We start from the raw sequence: 20845 nt of genomic DNA, 5'->3' as shown, positions 1-20845 counted from the left end.
ATCAAGGCAGCATTTGACCAAGTATGGCATCAAAGAACCCTAGCAAAACTGGAGTCAATCGGAATCAGCGGGAAAACACTCTGCTGGTTGGAGTCATACCTAGCGCAAAGGAAGATGGTTGTGGTTGTTGGAGGTCAATCATCTCAGCTCCAGGACATCACTGCAGGAATTCCTTAGGGTAGTGTCCTCGGCCCAACCATCTTCAGCTGCTTCATCAATGACTTTCCTTCAATCATGTTCAGAAGTGGGGATGTTCGCTGATGATTGTGCAATGTTCAGCACCATTCGCCACTCCTCAGATACTGACGCAGTTCGTGTAGAAATGCAGCAAGTCCTGGACAATATCCAGGCTTGGGCTGATAAGTGGCAAGTAACATTCGTGCCAAACAAGTGCCAGGCAATGACTATCTCAAACAAGACAGAATTTAACCATTTCCCCTTGACATTCAATGGCAGTACAATCGCTGAATCCTCCACTATCAACATCCTGGGAGTTCCCATTGACCAGAAACTGAACTGGAGTCGAGGACCAACACTCACTTTTCTTTTTTAAGTACCTGTAGAAACTCTTGCTATCCGTTTTTACCTTTCTAGCTAGCTTCCTCTCATTCTCTAATTTCTTTCTCCTGATTAACCTTTTAGTCATTCTCTGCCATTCTTTATATTTTGACCAATCATCTGACCTGTCACTCATCTTTGCACAATTATATGCTTTTTCCTTAAGTTTGATGCTTTCTTTAACTTCTTTAGTTAACCACAGATGATGGGTCCTCCCCTTAGAATTTTTCTTTATAGTAGGCATATAACTATCCTGAGTATTCTGAAATATCCCTTTAAATGTCTGCCACTGCTTCTCTATTGATCTATCTCCTAGTAACCCAGTTCACTTTAGTTAGCTCAGCTTCCATGCTCACATAGTTGCCCTTATTTAAGTTTAAAATACCATTCTTGGACTAGCTCTTCTCTCTTTCAAACCAGATGTAAAATTCAATCATATTGTGGTTGCTGCTACTTAGAGATGCCTTTATTCTGAGCTCATTAATTAATCCTGTCACATTACACCATACAAAGTCTAATATAACCTGCTCGCTGGTTGGTTCCAGAACGTGCTGCTCTAAGAAACTATCTCAAAAGCATTTGATATTGAATCAGGGATGGAGACTTACCAAAATTAATGTAAGCAAAGTAACATAAATGAAGAAAATAATGGCACTGAAGAATGACAAATCCACATGACCTGATAGTTTTCATCCCGGTGTTTTAAAGGAAGTAGGTAAGAATATTGCAGATGCCCTAATTATGATGTTCCAAAGTTCTCTGGAGTCAGGAGCCCTTCCTTTAGATTGGAAAATTGCACATCACTCCACTACTTTAAGAATGGTGAGAGAGGGAAACCAGGGAATTAACGACAGCTTAACATCTGTTGTTGAGAAATTACTAGAGTCTATAATTATGGATGGAGTTGCTGAACAGCTTGAAAATGTTCAATTGATCAGAGAGAACCAGCATGCATTTGTAAAGGGTAGGTCATTCCTAACGAAACTGACTGACTTTTTTGAAGAGACGATTAAAGTAGTGGACAGGAGAATGTCTGTGGATGAGGCATTTGATAAGTTTCCTCATCAGAGACTGTCACCTAAAGTTGAAGCTGTAATTGTTGGCAAATTATTGACCTGGTTAGGAAGTTGGCTGTGTGACAGGAGACAGAGAGTAGGGGTAATGGGTAGGTACTGAAGTTGGCAGGATGTGACCACAAGAATCTGTGTGGGGGTCTCAATTATTTGGTGTATTTATTAATGACTTAGTTGACAGGATAAAGAGCCACATATCGAAGTTTGCTGATGACACAAAGATAGGTGCATTATAAGCAGTGTAGATGAAAACATAAAATTATAAAGAGCTCTTAATAGATTAAGTGGCAGAAGGATTTTTATATAGGCAAGTATGAGGTCATGCACTTTGGGCCTTAAAAGGATAAATCAGAGTACTTTATAAATGGTGAGAAGCTAGAAGCAGAGGAGGTCCAAAGGTACTTGTGCGGGTGAGGGGGAGGGGAGTAGTGGAGGTTGGTTAATGCACCTAGATCATTAAAATGTCATGGATAGATATAAAAAATAATCAAAAAGGCTAATGGAATGCATATTTTTATGTCTATAGAACTAGAATACAAGGGGTTAGAAGTAATGGCACACCTATACATAGCCCTGCTTAGGCCACACCTGGAATGCTGTATTCAGTTCTGGGCACTGCATCTTAGGAAGGATATATTGGACTTGGAGGGAGTGAAGTGTAGATTTACTAGAATGATCCCTGGACTCCAAGGGTTAAATTATGAGGCATGTTTACACAAATGATGATCTTAGACAATTGAGGGGTGATTTTATTGAAGTTGTTTTTAGATATTAAGGGGAACAGATAGGGTAAGAGAGAAAAACATTTCTGCTGGTTGTGGAGTCTAAGACTAGGGTGTATAGCCTAAAAATTCGAGCCAAGCCTTTCACAACTGAAGTTTGGAAACACCTCTACACACAAAGGGTAGTAGAATATTCAAACTCTCTTCTGCAAATGGCAATTGATGCTAGGTCAATTGTAAATTTTAAATCTGAGATTAATAGATTTCTATTAACCAAAGGTACTAAGAAATATGGGTCAAAGGCAGTTATTTGAAGTTTGCTCACAGACCAGCCATTGAATGGTGGAATCGACTCAGCGAGCTAAATGTTCTCCTGTTCCTATGTTCCTAACACTTAACTATGGTAAACAATATTACAGCCGAAGTTCTCAGTTGTTTCACAGTTCACCCTCGTCAGTGGTGGTCCAAGTTTCAGGATTTGATGGTGCTTGGAAATCTCCATTTACCTCTCTAGACAACCACTTATTCCTGTATTTCTGCTTGGCAGGGACTGCATTAGCCTTGAGACAGGACGAGTTTGTTCCTTTCGTTCTGGGCAAAAAAAATTTTAATATGCATTTCCAGCATTTTCTGATTTTATTTCAGATTTCCAGCATCTGCAGTACTTTGCTCTTGCCCAAATATGTTCCACCTCGTTATGGGAAATGGACAATTGTTAAAACAAGTAGTTGTCCTAATTAATATTCACAGGGCATCACCAAATAGACCTTCCAACAAAAATGAAAATGGTTTGTGTATTGGTCTCCCACAAAGTTGTTTAGACCCACCTCAGAGATGTTCTTCACATTCTGCAATATCTTCATATTGTCACTCCTCCTGAGAGTATACTTGTAGATCAGGGACTTGCTATATTGGTAATCATGTGCTGGATTTTGCAGTCATCGACAAAGAAACGGCACTCACCTTTCATTATGCTCACAGCAGCGCACAGACTTTTTGTGGGCTTTCATGTGGCAGCTTGCAGAGACCTTTTTCAGTGCATTACCATCTACAGGGAATATGTGGCATATAAGAGCAGGATAAGCATTATCATGGCTCTTTAACCAATCAGGTGGAAGAATATTCACTGAGGCATGCAGAGTCTAAACCAGGAAGTATATATTACAATATTTAATTCAATGTAAAATCATGCACAGAAAGCGAAATAAGGAGAGGGAAAGAATGTTGGAATTAAGCAAGGGAGATGAAAGAGACAGACAAAAGCAAAAACAAATTCTTTTAAATGCTCCGACAATAATTAAAATCTGAAGGAATGTGACTCCACACTTTTTAAAGTAAATTTTCAGTGCCAGAGAATTTGCTTGGTAGTAATTAAGACTTAGCACACTGTTAAAAATTCACTTACACTTGAATGGACAAGCCCTAATTTTGTGCTTAGTGGCTATCTCGTGGTAAAGACTGCTACTTCACGCTCTTCATATGTTTTAATGCCAAATCTATCAGTGAGGTACCCATGTAATGAAGCTTGTGGAGGAGCAGGTCTTCTTGGACATCGTCTTGATTTCCGCGCATTTACTGTGCATGTGCAGATGTCAGAAATTGCTGTCCAATTAACAATGATAGCCTCACCCATTATTATTATTGCAAAATCCAGATCAATATGTCAGAATGATACCCTGTCATTCTATCTTGCAACATGCTGTTGCAAATTCACGCCCATCATTTTTGAAGAAAACTTGTGTGCACGAGAACAAATCACTTGTGACATACAAACAAAATCTATTAAAGTATACTGTTATGACTGAGGCGGGAGGAATGCACTGTTAATTTAGTCCTACTTCTCCACAGGTCACAATATATATTAAAATTTTCCAACTTACCGATACGGTCAAACATATACTGTATTTGTCCCAGAATAAAACACACCAGCCAAACAAAATAATAAAAACAAAAATTATCAGTTTATTATAAAACAAGTCTTAACCAGTAATGAAGTAAACCATACACACACAAATTGAAATATTAAAACCTCTTATTTATCTTAGCCCCTCACACACACACATACATACACCTGGTTAACTGGAAAAATAAAAGGGATTTTTGTTTATAGTGCTGTTACAAAGAGAAAAAAAAACACTTGGGCAGAATACTTGTTCTTGGTTTTGGTTTGGCGTCCCAAATGCATATAGATGGCTATCACTGGGATCTTCCTGGAACAATTCTTTCTAGGCGATGTTGAAGATCAGTTTGGGTAGGCTTTCCAAGAAATGCAGCTACAGAGGCTTCAGATAGGTTTTACAGCTGAAATGCAGCAATAAGGTTTCAGTTCCCACACATTCGATACACAAGGTTTCTTCAAATACAGTTGGAAATAGGAAACTGACACACTGCATGCAGGATTTCTTTTCGAGAGGGAGAGAGGGCTGGGTCTTCTTCTGGCAGGTTAAAAAAAAAAACTGTCTCTTGTAAGAATTCAAATTGAAACTAAAAGCAGTCCAGAAGTCAAGGCTCCTGACCGCTATAAATCGTGACCTTTCACTTCTTCATAAACATCTCCCCAAGCTGGGTGATTATCCACAGACAGGTGCCTTCCAGTAAAACTTGTTTACAAGCCAAATCCAGGAACCTTCTGGTGACGTCTTTTTAAAAAAAAAACACAAAGTTCAGCATCTCTTCAAGATTCCAGATGAATTAATGTCCATAATTCAACTATAAGTACCCTGTCATTCCATCTTGCAGTATGCTGTTGCAAACTCATGCCCATCATTTTTGAAGAAAATTTGTGTGCACAAGAACAAATTACTTGTGACATTCAAACAAAATCTATTAATGTATACTTGAAAGCAGACTTCAATGGCAGATTATAGAATCACATTTATAAGTATTGGTAAATGTTTGGATGTCAGTGATGAGTTTTTTTAGAAATTAATCACTTGTCTTTTCCAGTGTCAGCAATGAGCACAACACAGCTATTCGTAGCATAACATCCCCCACGTCAGAAGTGTCTTTCCCTTAGTACATACAGACCTGCAATTTTATATTCAGGCTTAAAATAGATATAAGCAACAATATTTTACAACATGTCTGCTATGACATGGACGAAGGCGACTCTTACATTAGGGTTCACAAGGCTATTAAACTCCAACCATTTCCCACACTTCTTGTCCTAATTAATGTTCTGTGACATTTTAGTGCCAAATTAGTGGGCAATGTTATGTACTGTGGATTGATGACTATCAGGGACTACACACTGTGAGGTGCCCATGTAATGAAGCTTATAGAGGAGCAGGACATCTTGGACATCAACTTCTTGATTTCCGTGCTTTTACTGTGCATGTACATATGTTTTGCTCATTATGCCACACTTCCTGTGTCACATTTCAGGCATCGCACCTGTTATATGCAATTTTTTGTAGCTGATTGATTTAAATTTCACCAACCATAATATCAGAATTTAAGAACTTTGAAGTCTACAGCAGGACACCATTCAGCCTATCAAGTCCATAATTAGAATTGTACAACATAGAAAGCTGCCAACCTACCCATCAGGTTTGTGCTGACGTGATCAAAGAGCAATCCAGTTAGTCCCACACTCCTTTTCACATCAGAAGTGTGATGATCCAAGCTATGGACTAACCCAGAAGAGTTATGAATAACTGACTTGGTCTTTTAAAAATGAACCTTCGTTTTAGAAAGTGAACAATGGTCCAAAATAGCCACTGAAGGAAAAGGGACTGGCCTTTGTGTATTTAAACCGTCTGACAAATAAAAGGACAAATCTTCAAAGCTAAGAGGATCAATTACACCCCATCCTAAAACATTCCAGAATTGAATGTTGTCTTTTGAAACAAAGGAAGTGTGAAGTAGCCACATCCTGGGCCATTGTGCGATCACCATTGGGAAGAGATGAGAATGTCTCCTACGAGGAGGTGAGAAGTAATATAGCTTTACCTTAAGAAAAGACAACATAAAGCCAGAGAGAGAGAGCGAGAGAAGCAACATCTAGCAGCTTGTGTTCCAGCAAGCCAGAAAGCATGGATCCAGCTGTAGAATCCTACATCAACATTAGACAGCAGAGTACTAGAAGTGCCCCACTGCCTTCAACTGAACCTTTAATCAAGAAAGAAATCTACAATCGTGTCAGGCCTACACACATCGAGAACTTGATTTCCAAGAGAATTCAAAGGTTTATCATGACCTCCTCACCACCCCCCGAAAGGTCACTTTCCTTTTCCCCCTCTTTGTCTTGTGTGTGTATGCGTGTGTGTGTGTGAGTGCGCGTAAGCGAATGTCTGAGTGGATGCAGTTGCAATAATTTCAGGATAAGGTGTATTGATCAATAAGCACAATTTCAAAATTTGCAGATGACACGTACTTAGAAGTGTTTTTTTAAAACTTACAAAAAAACTGTAGCTGTCTGTTTATTTGAAAAAAAATAAAACACCAAAGGGGTTAAATCCTAATAACAAAACACTTGCTGCAGTCAGATGGGAAGTTGAACAGTAAGAATTACCCACATCGTACCACGTGGCTATAACACCCTTGCTCTTTCCTCATATCCCTGCAAAATCCCTCCAATTTCAAGTATTTATTCAATTCCCTTTGGAAAGCTACTATTGAATCTATTTCCACCACCCTATCAGACAATGCATTCCAAAGCCTAACCACTCGTCGAGTAAAAAAAGCTTTTCCTCATGTCACCTCGCATTCTTTTGCCAATCACCTTAAATCTGTGTTCTCTGGTTATCGATCCTTCAGCCATTGGAAACAGTTTAGCTTTATTTACTCTAACCAAACCCTTCTTGATTTTAAACACCTCCATCAAATCTCCTCTTACCCTTCTCTGCTCTAAGGAGAACAATCCCAGCTTTCCAGTCTATCTATGTAACTGTAATCCTTCTAGTAAATGTCTTCAGTACCCTCTCCAAAGCCTTCACGTATTCTGTCCAGAATTGGACACAATACTCCAGCTGGGGCCATACTAGGTAGGTTTTAGGTAGGTTTAGCATAACATCCTAGCTTTTGCGCTCTGTGCCTCCATTTATAAAGTCCAGGGTTCCATGTGCTTTATTAATTGCATTGTTAACCTGTCCTGCCACATTCGACGCGGCATTGGGCGCGCACAGTGGCGCAGTGGTTAGCACCGCAGCCTCACAGCTCCAGCGACCCGGGTTCAATTCTGGATACTGCCTGTGTGGAGTTTGCAAGTTCTCCCTGTGTCTGCGTGGGTTTTCTCCGGGTGCTCCGGTTTCCTCCCACAAGCCAAAAGACTTGCAGGTTGGTAGGTAAATTGGCCATTATAAATTGCCCCTAGTATAGGTAGGTGGTAGGGAAATATAGGGACAGGTGGGGATGTGGTAGGATTAGTATAAATGGGTGGTTGATGGTCGGCACAGACTCGTTGGGCCGAAGGGCCTGTTTCAGTGCTGTATCTCTAAACTAAACGAAGATTGTGCATAAGCACTCTCATGTTTGTCTATTCCTGCACCCCTTTAAAATTGCTTGCATATAGCTTGTATTGACTCTCCTTATTCTTCCTACCAAAATATATCACTTCACACTGTGTTGACAAGTCTCAGCCATTCCTGTCAGCCTGCCTATGCCCTAGAGCCATAGAGTTTTACAGCGCTGACCGTCAAGCACCCGTCCTAACCAATCCCATTCCCCGCACTTGGCCCGTAGCCTTGTATGTTATGGCATTTCAAGTGCTCATCTAAATACTTCTTAAACGTCGTGAGTGTTCCTGCCTCTACCACCCCTTCAGGCAGTGTATTCCAGATTCCAACCACCTTCTGGGTGTAAAAATTCTTCCTCAACTCCCCTCTAAACCTCCTGCCCCTTACTTTAAATCTATGCCCCCTAGTTATTGACCTCTCTGCTAAGGGAAAAAGTTTCTTCCTTTCTATCCTATCAATGCCCCTCATAATTTTGTATACCTCAATCAGGTCCCCCCTCATATTCTAATTCCCATTTGGAAACAACAATTGAATCTGCCACCACCACGCTCTCAGGCAGTGCATTCTAGATCCTAAGCTCTTGCTGCATAAAAAATGTTTTTCCTCATGTTGTTACTTCTTTTGCCAATCACCTTAAAATCACTGTTCCCTGGTTCTCGATCCTTCTGCCAATGGGAACAGTTTCTCCCTATCTACTGTTTCCAGACCCCTCATGATTTTGAACACCTCTATCTCCTCTCAAAAGAGAACAGCCCCAGCTTTGCCCATCTATCCTCATAACTGAAGTCTCCATGACCTTGCTCTCATTATTTCTGTAATCTCCACCGCCTTAAACTTTCATCCCTTGCCGTTCCTTCACTGTCACTGATTCAAAATCCTGTAACTTCCTCACTACAGGTTCGGATGTATTTCCCACAGTCATACTCAACAAATCATAACTTACAAAGTCCCAGACTCCTCCATCACCATCCCTGGGTATGTCCTGTCCCACCAGAGGTGGCAGCACAGTGGTATGCAGTCAGGAGCGAGAGACCCTGGGAGTCATCAACATTGACTCCAGACCACACGAAGTCTTATTGGGTTAGGTCAAATATGGGGAAGGAAACCTCCTGATGATTACCATCTACCACCCTCCCTCAGCTGATGAATCAGTACTCTTCTATGTTGAACACCACTTGGAAGAGATACGCAGAGTAGCAAGGGCACAGAATGTCTCGAAGTATATTATTATCTTCACTGCTTATTGCACTTCCAAGTATGAGTCATCTGCAAATTTTGAAATTGTGCCTGGTACACCCATGGCCAAGTCATTAATGTATATCAAAAACAGCAGTGGTCCTAGTATTGAACCCTGGCGAACACCACTGTATACCTCCCTCCAGTCTGAAAAACAGCCATTCACCACAAGTTGTTTTCTATCCCTAAGCTAATTTTGTATCCATGTTGCTACTGCTCATTTTTTCCCATGGGCTTCAATTTGCTAACAAGGTTATTATCTGGTACTTTATCAAACGCTTTATGGAAGTCCATAAATATATCAACTTCACAGCCCTCATTCAACCTCTCTGTTACCTGTCAAAAAACTCAATCACTTTGGTCAAACACTATTTGTCCTTAACATATCCATGTTTTATTAGTCCATGCTTGTCCAAGTGGCTGTTAATTTTCTTCCAGATTATTGTTTCTAAAACCTCCCGCCATGAGCATTAAACTGACTAGCCTGTAATTGTCAGGTTTATCCTTCTCCTCTTTCATGGCTAGTTAGTAGGTCAGTGCTGGAACTTCATGTCCTTCATGTATTTCAATGCTGAATCACTCGGCGAGGTACTGATGCAGTGAAGCAGGGCAACTTGGACAGCAACCTCCTGATTTCCGCGTTTAACTATGCATGTGCAGACATTGGACGTTGCTGTCCGATTTAGTCCAAAATAATAGTGAACACCGATAATCTCACCTTTATTCTTCACCCAAAATCCATGCCTCTAAGTATCAAACTATGTCTTACCATAGCACAACTTGTTGGAAGGCCATGCTGTAATGATTTAGTTTGAAAGCACTAAAATGTTTAATTTTATACTACATATATAGTGTTAATATTCATCTCAGTAACTTAAGTATAACATACAGGATGACATATTTCTCCATCTTTAATATAATAAAGGCTTGCTCATATGCCAATATTTGAACCTGGTGTTTAAAACTGGCAAGTACGTGAAAAATACATGTTATATATGTTGAGGTTTTTTGTAAAACCATGTTTTATTTTGTTTCAGGATGACCTCTCTGCATGCAAGAACCTGTCTGTTTTATATTTATATGACAACAACATCACACAGATTCATAACTTAGATTTTGCCTTTAATCTCACCCATCTGTACCTGCAGAACAATAATATAACACACATTGCAAATCTCTCCTCACTACAAAACCTCTCCAAATTGTAAGTCAATCATAACTTTTGTTTCTTTGAAAAGGATATTGAAAGGAAAAATATAATGAGAATAATGAATTTTTACTGTTAACTTAAGTAAGAAAGCCTTTGCATTTATATAGTGCCTTTTATGACCTCGAGATGTCCCAATTAATTTTGAAGTACAGTCACTGTTTTAATGTAGAGAAACATTGAAGCCAGTTTGCACACAGAAAGGTCTCACCAACAGCAATGAAACATATGATCAATTAAAACTGTTTTAGTGGTGTTCGCTGAGGGATGAAAGTTGACTGGGACACCAGAAGAACTCCGCTCATCATCTTTGAATACTGGCATGAGATCTGAAATATTGAAGGGGCCTCAGTTTAACTTTTCATTTGAAAGCTGGTACCTCCGACAGTCCGACAGTGTAGCACTCCCTCAGTACTGCACTGAGGTGCAAACAGACTATCTGCTGAGGTTCTGGATTATTAGCATCTGCACAATGAATATTTAAACATTTCGTGGAGAGATCTGAACATGAGGATTAGAATTTTTAATTTGTGCTGTTGGTTTATTGGGAGTCTCGTCACTCGGGTGAATAATGAATGGGACTTGGTGCGAGTTAGAATATGGGCAGTAGAGTTTTGGATAAGCCCAAGTTTAAGAAGGTTGGAAGATGGGAGGCCAGCCAAGAGAGCATTGGAATAGTTGAGTTTGGAGTTAACTAAAGCATGGAAGAGGATTTCAGGAGAAGATGGGTTGAGGCAGGGTGGAGACCGGCAATATTAGGTGGAAGTAGATGGTCTTTGTGATGGAGAGGATATGGGATCAGAAGCTCAGCTCTGAGTCAAGTAGGATGCCGAAGTTGCAAACAGTCTGGTTCAGCCTGAGGTAGTGGCCAGGGAGGGGGATGGAATCTGTGGCTAGAGAACAGAGATTATGGCGGGGCCGAAGCCAATAGATTCGATCTTCCCAATATTTAATTGGAAATTTCAGCAGGAATCCAAGGCTGGATGTTGGCGAAGCAGTCTGATAACACCGAGTCAGTGGAGGAGTTGAGAGACTGGGTGATGAGGGAGAACTGTGGATCATCGATGTTCACGTGGAAGCTTACATTTGTCTTTGGATAATGTTGCTGAGGGGCAGAATGTAGATGAGTAATAGGAGGGGGTTGAGGAAAGATCCCTGGGGGACTTTAGAGATTATATTGTGGGGACTGATCCCTAGATAATTGTTTCTCTGACACTTAGTGCTTCCTCTCAAACTGACTTTCCATCTACTGGGACAGCTGAGAATCCTCTATTTACATTGTACTTCTTTCTTAACGAAAGTGTTTATTTTTGCATGTAGGTATCTAGGTGGCAATTGTATTTCTGTAGTGGAAGAGCTAGAGGGATTAACAGAGCTCCGAGAGTTGCACGTAGAGAATCAGCGCCTTCCCCTTGGAGAGAAGCTACTCTTTGATCCTAGGACTCTCCAATCTCTAAAGGTAAATAGTTGTTGCAGTTGCATTTGATAGCTTTCTTAGGTTTGACACTGATCTCAGATATTGTGGAATTATGTGGCTTAAAGAACGTTATTTCATATGGTAGACAGGTATAAAGCATGATGACGTCACATTTTATTCTGAACTCAAGAAACTTGCAAAAATTTGGTTTCTGTTCTCTTCCTGGTCAAATAATCTGCATGCATCTTCCAGAATCGAGGGCAAGCTGTGGAACTGTTCTCACAGCTCTGCCAAATAGTCAACCTATCTCCATATTGACATCAGGAATATGCTATGTGGTAGATATTGAATGCAAATCCAAGTCCTACAATGTTGTGGTGCATAGTGCTGCTAAACTAAAATCATGAATTAAAAAAAAAAATCACATTTTCACATGTTAAAGGAAAAAGTGAATTTAGTTGAAAGGAAACACTTTTATTTCTAAAATAAAAACAGGAAATGCTGGAAATGTCGCAGGTTAGATAGTATCCATGACAAGAGATGTAATGCTCAAGTAACTTTCTTCCTAGTATCTACACACTTTAATGCCAATTACCACTGTATGCTTACTCAAGATGTCCTGTCCATATAATTTGCTCAACATAATTGCATTTTCTTCTGCCATGCTGAGGTTGAGTATTTGTCTTTGCGATTTGATCGATTTCTGTAGACCAGTGGTCACCAACCTTTGCTTTCGTGAGAGCTACTTCTGATAAGCGAAAAATATCACAAGCTACTTAAACATATATTGAAAAATATGGATAGATAAATGCAAATGAAATATGTAGCTATTATAATTACATTATAACATATTTAATATGAAGGAAAGCTGATCTTAACATTATTTCAGTGTGATACTTGACACTGCATGCAAGCCTGGTCAAAAGATCATTTGTACCTGCTGGGGTCCAGAAGCCCAGCAGTGGCTTCATTGAATGGTTGGTGTCCGTTTAACAATGTCATCTCCCCTGAAATCTACCTGCCTTGACAGTCTCGTATCTTTTTTGGAGAGTTACTCCTTATAGTTCATGTGATATTTGGGTTAGAGATTTCTAATATGGCAATGTCAAAAAGTTTTAAACTTTTGGTCAGAGGTGTTTTGATTCTGGAATGAGTAGTTGCAAAATGGATTCCTCAGTGTTCTACTCTGACGTTTCCAGGTGACCACTGATCTTTATAGGCCCTGCCACAAGTTTTAATTTGTATTTGCTGCTCTGAACGTTTACTTGTAAATTTTTTGTCATGGACGAATTAGAGAGGTCATTATTTGCCGATTGCCCCTCTAGGAAATATCTACATTTGAGAGAAATAAATCCTTGTCCTACTATTTTTGTATGTTAACTCCCTCCATTACCTTTTGACTTTCCATGCAGGATAACAAATGAAAATCCCGCAGATCACCTGTTTGCACATCTTCTGTTTGTGCCACTTAAATCTTTAGGAATTATGTGAAAGCAGCATGGGTTAACTCAGTTTCCAGTTTCGTATTTCTCAATTTGAGGAAGTGTATTGCTCAAATGGACACTGCGGTAATGGTGTCATCAGTTGAAATTGGGGAAATCATGATTGAGTGTTCCATATGCTCCCATTCTGTATTAGCACACAAACATGGTTTACCATTTACCACTGCATGCATTTTTTTTAATGAAAAGAAGGAATTATTGGATTATGACATAGACTAATTGCATCATTTTCTGGAAATTCTGTGTGAATTATTGCCTGTAATTATACCAGTATCAGTCACAACATCCACTATTGATGAAAGAAGATAGATTAAAATTGCCCTTACTAACTCCAGAAAATATAGGGGTAATTATATGAAATTGCGCTACCCTGATGAGACCTCACCTACTAGGAGTGAATGTTAGGAATTCAGGTGTGTGGTTCACATAAGTTTTTTTTCCATTAAGATTAATAGATGGAAAGCCCAGTTGGCAAAGTTACACATTGGGAGTGTGATTATGTGAATTTGTAAATATACTCCACTTATATACATTTTTTCAAAAAATGATAAATGGGAATGATCTCCCGACAATTCTTTTTAGGAGTCACCAGCAAAGTTTACGAACTGTTTCGGCTTCACTCTCATTCCACTATATGGCCAGTATACTTGTAATCACAAGAATATCCATTATTCTTTGTGAAATGCTTATCATATAATCATTAATATCGATTTGATTGTACTGGCCTGCATTAATAATTACTATGACAATTATTGCAAATTAAAGCAGAATCAGTATAGATAATAGGAGATAAATAAAATAGAGAAATTTTATTTTAAAATATCTACAGAGTGACTATTTTTTATTTATACAGAAATCTTTATGTGTTTTGAACATCAAGAAGAATAATATTGATGAGATTAAAGAATTGGCTTGTCTTGGAAACCTGAATCAGTTTATGGCAGAAGAAAATCAGATTCGAGATATAAAGGTAATCTTATCTGAAAAACAATGAAAAATCTTAAATCAAGTCTCCAAATGCCATACTTCATTCATAGCTGCAAAGGTGGGCAGGCAAGCTGCCATCAGACCTCTGATGCTCAGTTTGGGTTCTGCCAGGGCCACTGAGCTCCTGACCTGATTATAGCCTTTGTCCAAACATGGACAAAGAGCTGAACCCCAGAGGTGAGGTGAGAGTGACTGCCCTTGACATCAAGGCAGCATTTGACCGAGTGTGGCATCAAGGAGCCCTAGCAAAGTTGGAGTAAATGGGAATCAGGGGGAAAACTCTCCGTTGGTTGGAGTCATACCGAGCGCAAAGGAAGATGGTTGTGGTTCATAAGATCATTAGAACTAGGAGCAGGAGTAGGTCGTCCGGCCCCTCGAGCCTGCTCTGCCATTCAATAAGATCATGGCTGATCTTTTCGTGGACTCAGATCCACTTACCCACGCTCCCACCGTATCCCTTAATTCCTTTATTGTTCAAAAAGATATCTACCTTAGCTTTAAAGACGTTTACTGAAGAAGCGTCAACTACTTCACTGGGCAAGGAATTCCATAGATTAACAACCCTCTGGGTGAAGAAGTTCCTTCTTAATTCAGTCCTAAATCTGCTCCCTCTAATCTTGAGGCTATGCCCTCTTGTCCTAGCTTCACCTGCTAGTGGAAACATCCTCTCTACTTGTATCTTATCTATTCCCTTCATGATTTTATATGTTTCTATAAGATCCCCCCTCATTCTTCTGAACTCCAATGAATATAATCCCAATCTACTCAGTCTCTCCTCATAAGCCAAGCCCCTCAACTCCGGAATCAACCTAGTGAACCTCCTCTGCACCCTCTCCAGTGCCAGTATATCCTTTCTCAAGTAAGGAGACCAAAACTGCACACAGTACTCCAGGTGCGGCCTCACCAGTACCTTATACAGCTGCAACATAATCTCTCTGCTTTTAAACTCAATCCCTTTAGCAATGAAGGACAAAATTCCATTTGCCTTCCTAATTACTTGCTGTACCTGCAGACCAACCTTCTGCGAATGCACAAGGACACCTAGGTCCCTCTGCCTAGCAGCATGCTGCAACTTTTTACCATTCAAGTAATAATCCTTTTTACTGTTACTCCTACCGAAATGAATGACTTCACATTTATTAACATTGTATTCCATCTGCCAGCCCTTTGCCCACTCACTCAATGTATCTATGTTCCTCTGCAAAGTTTCACAGTCATCTGCACACTTTGCTCTGCCACTCATCTTCGTGTCATCTGCAAACTTTGACACCCTACAAGTGGTCCCCAACTCCAAATCATCTATATAAATTGTAAATAATTGCAGTCCCAACACCGATCCCTGAGGCACACCACTAGTGACTGATTGCCACCCAGAATAGCACTCATTTATCCCCACTCTCTGCTTCCTGTTAGTCAACCAATCCTCTATCCATGCTAATACTTTACCCCTAACGCCATGCATCCTTATCTTATGCAGCAGCCTCTTGTGCGGCCCTTTGGAAATCTAGGTACACCACATCCACTGGGTCCCCATTGTCCACCTTGCTCGTAATGTCATCATAGACATTGGAGGTCAATCATTTCAGCTCCAGGACATCACTGCATGAGTTTCTCAGGGTAGTGTCCTAGGCCCAGTAATCTTTAGCTGCTTCATCAATGACCTTCCCTCCATCATAAGGTCAGAAGTGGGGATGTTTGCTGATGATTGCACAATGTTCAGCACCATTCGCAACATCTCAGATACTGAAGCAGCTCGTGTCCAGATGCAGCAAGACCTGGACAACATCCAGGCTTGGGCTGATAAGTGGCAAGTGACATTCGTGCCACACAAGTGCCAGCGAATGATCATCTCACACAGGAGAGAATCTACCCATCTCCCCTTGATGTTCAATAGCATTATCATCGCTGAATCCCTCACTATCAACATCCTGGGGGTTACCATTGACCAGAAACTGAATTGGACCAGCCACATAAATACTGTGGTTATACGAGCAGGTCAGAGGCTAGGAATTCTGCGGTGAGTAACTCACCTCCTGACTCCCCAATACCTGTCCACCATCCACAAGGCACAAGTCAGGAGTGAGAATACTCTCCACTTGCCTGGATGAGTGCAGCTCCAACAAGACTCAAGAAGCTCGACACCATCTAGGACAAAGCAGCCCACTTGATTGGCACCCCATCCACCACCTTCAACATTCACTCCCTCCACCATTGACACACAGTGGCAGCAGTGTGTACCATCTACAAGATGCACAGCAGCAACTCACCAAGACTCCTTCGACAGCACCTTCCAAACCCCAGACCTCTACCACCTAGAAGGACAAGGGCAGCAAATGCATGGGGTCATCACCACTTGCAAGCTCCCCTCCAAGCCACACACCATCCTGACCTGGAACTATATCGCTGATTCTTCACATTCTCTGTGTCAAAATCCTGGAGCTCCCTTCCTAACAGCACTGTGGGTGTACCTACACTCCAAGGACTGCAGCAATTTAAAAAGGCAGATCACCATCATCTTCTCAAGAGCCATTAGGTATAGGCCATAAATATTAGCCTCTTCAGCAACGTCCACATCCCGTGAGCGAAAAAAACACCTTTCCGACTCTTAGGTGAGATATTAAAGCAAGGCCCTGTCTGCTCTAAGGCGGCCATAGAAGATCCCATGACATTATTTGAAAAGGAGGGGAGTTCTCCCTTCTATTTGTCATTGCTATTTGTGTGACCTTGCAGCTCAATTTGACACAAAAAAGAGAATTAAACCCAAACCCCCACAATGGCCGTGATCGCCACCTCAATCGCACTGTTCAGTTCCCCGCTCAATTGCCGCTTCTCTTCCCTGCTCTCTCCCGCAACTGTCTACTCATTGTTTCCGACTACTCGCCACTGCCCCCGCCGCTCCAGACAGCTCCCTGCTCACCCCTTGCCCTCCTGCTCGCCACTTGCTTTGCCACTCCCCCCACCCCCTGGTGGCCGCTCGCTTTGCTGCTTGTTCTGCCTCCCCCTCCCCTCTGCTCCCAATTGGCCGCTCGTTGCTCGCCCGCTCGGTAGGTGGTGGCGTAAGCACACTTAGGCGGATTCATACTGGCAAGTGTTCAGATGCACTGATGACAGCAACGATTGCTCTGCGCATGCCCTGCATTGTCAGGAGACAGTGTTTTTATAATCTGTTACAAACGTATGAAAATGATCATAGATTCTGAGAATGCTTAAAGCACAGAGGAGGCCATTCAGCCTGTCGAGTCTGTGCCGGCTCTCTAAGAACAATTTTGCTACTCCTCTTTCCCTTCCCTTTCCACATAGCTCTGCATTTTCTTTCCCCTTCAGGTGCTTATCCAAATCCCTTTTGAAAGCCCTGATTGAATCTGCTCCCACCGTCCTTTCCTACAGTGCATTCCAGACTACAACCACTCGCTGTGTAAAAACTTTTTCCTCATGTTGCCTTTGGTTCTTTTGCCAATCACAAAGAACAGTACAGCACAGGAACAGGCCATTCGGCCCTCCAAGCCTGCGCCGATCTTGATGCCTGCCTAAACTAACACCTTCTGCAATTCCGGGGCCCATATCCCTCTATTCCCTTCCTATTCATGTATTTGTCAAGATGTCTCTTAAACGTCGCTATGGTATCTGCTTCCACCACCTCCCCTGGCAGCAAGTTCCAGGCACTCACCACCCTCTGTGTAAAAAAAATCACCTTAAATCTCTGTATTCTGGTTCTCGACCCTTCTGCCAATAGGAACAGTTTTTCTCTATCTTCTCTGTCTAGACCCCTCATGATGGGCAGGTCCATCAAGACTGTTCCACACTCATTATAGCTGGAGCATTACCAGGCACTTCTTAATCTTCCCCGTGCCTGTCTCCAGCCAGCCAGCAGCCATCACCTGGAAGAGGCAAAAAAACAAAGAAAGGCCCAGGGTCAATAAAGGAAAAAAATACTCTGGAAAATTTCTCTCCAACCCAGATCATAATTAGTCCAGGAGATCACATGAATCATGGATTATCTGTAAAACTGCTTAACCTTCTATACAATATGATCTTTGCCTCAATCAAGAACCGGTCAAACTCCTTTTTGAAGGCACGTGGAGAGTCGGCACCTAAGGAATCAGCGAGCAACGCATTCCAGAGGGTCACTACTCTCTGGGAAAAGAAGAAACGTCTGGCATCCAGTCTATTCCTTTCCTCTTGTGTTGTTTAAATGTATGTGCTCTCCAATCTGTTCTTGGTATTTAGGTATTGCTGATGGAGCATATTTATCATTAAGCCCAGAGTTTCAAAGAGTATTGAGCCAACCTTTTGACTAAAGTCACTTGTGGGTTAGATTAGATAGTGTGGCAGGTTCACTTTCCTGTTGGGTTTTTACGACAATACAGCTTTTTACTGCTTTTGTTGTCATTTTATTTCTGCTGTCAGCCATCAAATGACCAAATTTATTGGATTTTATATCACAACTATGATCTTAGAAACAATAAGGGAAAAGCAATCAGCAGGCACTTGGCAAGGTTTGAGTTAATTGAGGAGAGCCAGCATGGATTTGTAAAAGGAAGATCATGCTTGACTAATCTAAATGAATTTTTTGATGAAGTAACAGAGAAGGTTGATAAAAGAATACAATGGATGTTGTCTTTATGAATTTCAAGAAAGCGTTTGACAAAGTATCACATAAAAGGCTGGTTAACAAAATCGAGGCTCATGGAATAAGAGGACCAGTGTCATCTTGGATAAAATCATTGGCTTAAGGACAGAAAACAGCGAGTCACAGTAAATGGTTGTTTTTGAGAATGACGGTTCAGTTCTAGGACCACTGATTTTTTTGATATATATGATATATATATATAATAGTAGTAGACATCTGTCAGTTTCAGAAGACGATGGACTGCGCCCGGGTGTATGTCACTTATGAGTTGAACATAGTCTGTTATGGTTGTAGAAGCCAACTCGTGAGTGACAATCCCTTCCACAGCTGGCACAGATGAATATCATTGGCCAGAGATCGACCGATGTTTTTCCTTCTGCTAGGCTCTCTTTTCTTCCATCTGGTCCTTTCTTTTGTCCTCTGCTTTTTCCACGCACTTCCAGACTGCCATTCTCCAGGAACTCTGGTCAGCGGCAAGGATTTCCCATGCACCAACATTGATCCAGGTTAACTTGAGGTCCTGGCACTCTGTCCTGCCAGGAGATGTCCAATATCTGTCTGAGGCAGCAGAGGTGGAAGCTATTCAGCCACTTTTCTTGGTTTGGATAAGTTGTCCATACTTCGCTACTATAAAGGAGGTTGCTGAGAACACAGGCCTGGTACACACGGATCTTTGTATTTTTGGTTAGTTTGCTGTTGGTCCACACTCGTCTTCTCAACTTTGCCATCACAACTGCAGCCTTGGTAATCCTGGTGCTGATTTTGGCATCAAGGGGCAGATTGCTGGTGATGTTGATCCAAGATACGTGAAGCTGTTGTTATGATCCTGTAGTTTTTTTTCGGGAAGAATGTGGTGTATCTTTAAGGCTGGAAAAGGAGCCTTACTGCTTTCAGGCAACAAACTCCAGAGACTGAGCCAAAGAATTCATTCTTGTTGCCTGGGATACAGCCACTCCGAGACTGCGATTCAAAGAGTGCATTCTGGTTGCCCGGGAGACAGCCACTCAGGAACAAAGATCGAGAGTTGCAATTTAATTTTGAACTGGTTTACAGTGGAAACAGACTGTTTTATCTCTCAGAGACACAGACAGACAGCTGGACCAGCATGAACGGAACAGAGATCTCTGATAATTTAAACTGAAGGAAGGGAAGTTAGATTGTGACAATCTTTTATCCCTCAAAAATTCTAAAGCCAAATTGATTAATTAAAAAGTGTTTGCAAGTGGTTAATTGCTGAATTAATTGCTAGAGAAGGAAAGCATCACTTCAACTGCTGAATTAGACTACAGACTGTTCTACTGTTGAAGAACCTTTTGTTTCCCCATTGGATGGCTGTGAGGACTTCAAGCAACTTTGGACTATTCCACATTGGAAGATTTCACTTCAGCCGGAGTGTAAATATGCAAAGACACTAATTTTTCTAATTTAAATGTTGTTTATATCTGAGTAGTGTTTAAGAATTTAGTTTTTCTAATTAAACAGTTAATTTGTTGATCTAAAGACACCTGATTTGGTTTGCCTCATTCGGGGGTTAATAGATTGTACAATTTGGAAAGTTTAAAATGATATGTTAGGCGATCTGTGGAGGGACTGGACTGAATCAATGGTGCGTTTCTCCCACCACAATCAGAATCGTATATTTTGTTTTGGGGCTTTGACTTGAGCGGTCGGTCATAACATATTATTTGGGTTTCTCATCTGGGATTTGAATCATAAAGTAATTGAGGGCTCACTTGAAATTGAATCATATTTAATTTGGTAGCTTGCAGCTCACATCTGGGATCAGAATCAGACTATTCTGGAGGGCTCACATTTGAAATCATATTAATTACTCGTCTCTGGGATAACATATTTAAATTTGGGTCCTGCGTTTGGCATCACATTTAATTGCTCTTGCATCTGGGATTATAGCAATTGGAAACTCGAATGTTGGGATCTAAATCTAGCTCCAATTACAAAGAAATAAAAGAACCAGGTATCTTGTATAATAAGGTACAGTCTATACCATTGTAATGGCATTAGTGGTTGTAGCAGAGTTTTTGGGAAAGCAGAATGTT

General features: G+C 41.0%; 1 protein-coding gene across 5 annotated transcripts in view; it reads left to right on the top strand.

Annotated features, from left to right (window-relative positions):
• Nucleotides 1–20845, top strand: part of ppp1r42 (protein phosphatase 1, regulatory subunit 42) — a 231429-nt gene that overhangs the window by 26285 nt on the left and 184299 nt on the right. For 4 of the 5 annotated variants that reach the window (XM_068030915.1, XM_068030913.1, XM_068030914.1 and 1 more), the window contains 3 exons: nt 10083–10249; nt 11573–11711; nt 14025–14141. In XM_068030915.1, the coding sequence (XP_067887016.1) occupies nt 10083–10249; nt 11573–11711; nt 14025–14141 (423 nt within the window). The remainder of the gene's footprint in view (nt 1–10082; nt 10250–11572; nt 11712–14024; nt 14142–20845) is intronic. The other variant, XM_068030917.1, reaches the window with a different exon arrangement.

Source organism: Heterodontus francisci, chromosome 5, assembly GCF_036365525.1.
Source record: "Heterodontus francisci isolate sHetFra1 chromosome 5, sHetFra1.hap1, whole genome shotgun sequence".
Taxonomy (NCBI): Eukaryota; Metazoa; Chordata; class Chondrichthyes; order Heterodontiformes; family Heterodontidae; genus Heterodontus; species Heterodontus francisci.
The sequence above is the reverse complement of the archived record's forward strand: the minus strand, read 5'-3'. Positions and strand labels throughout refer to the sequence as shown.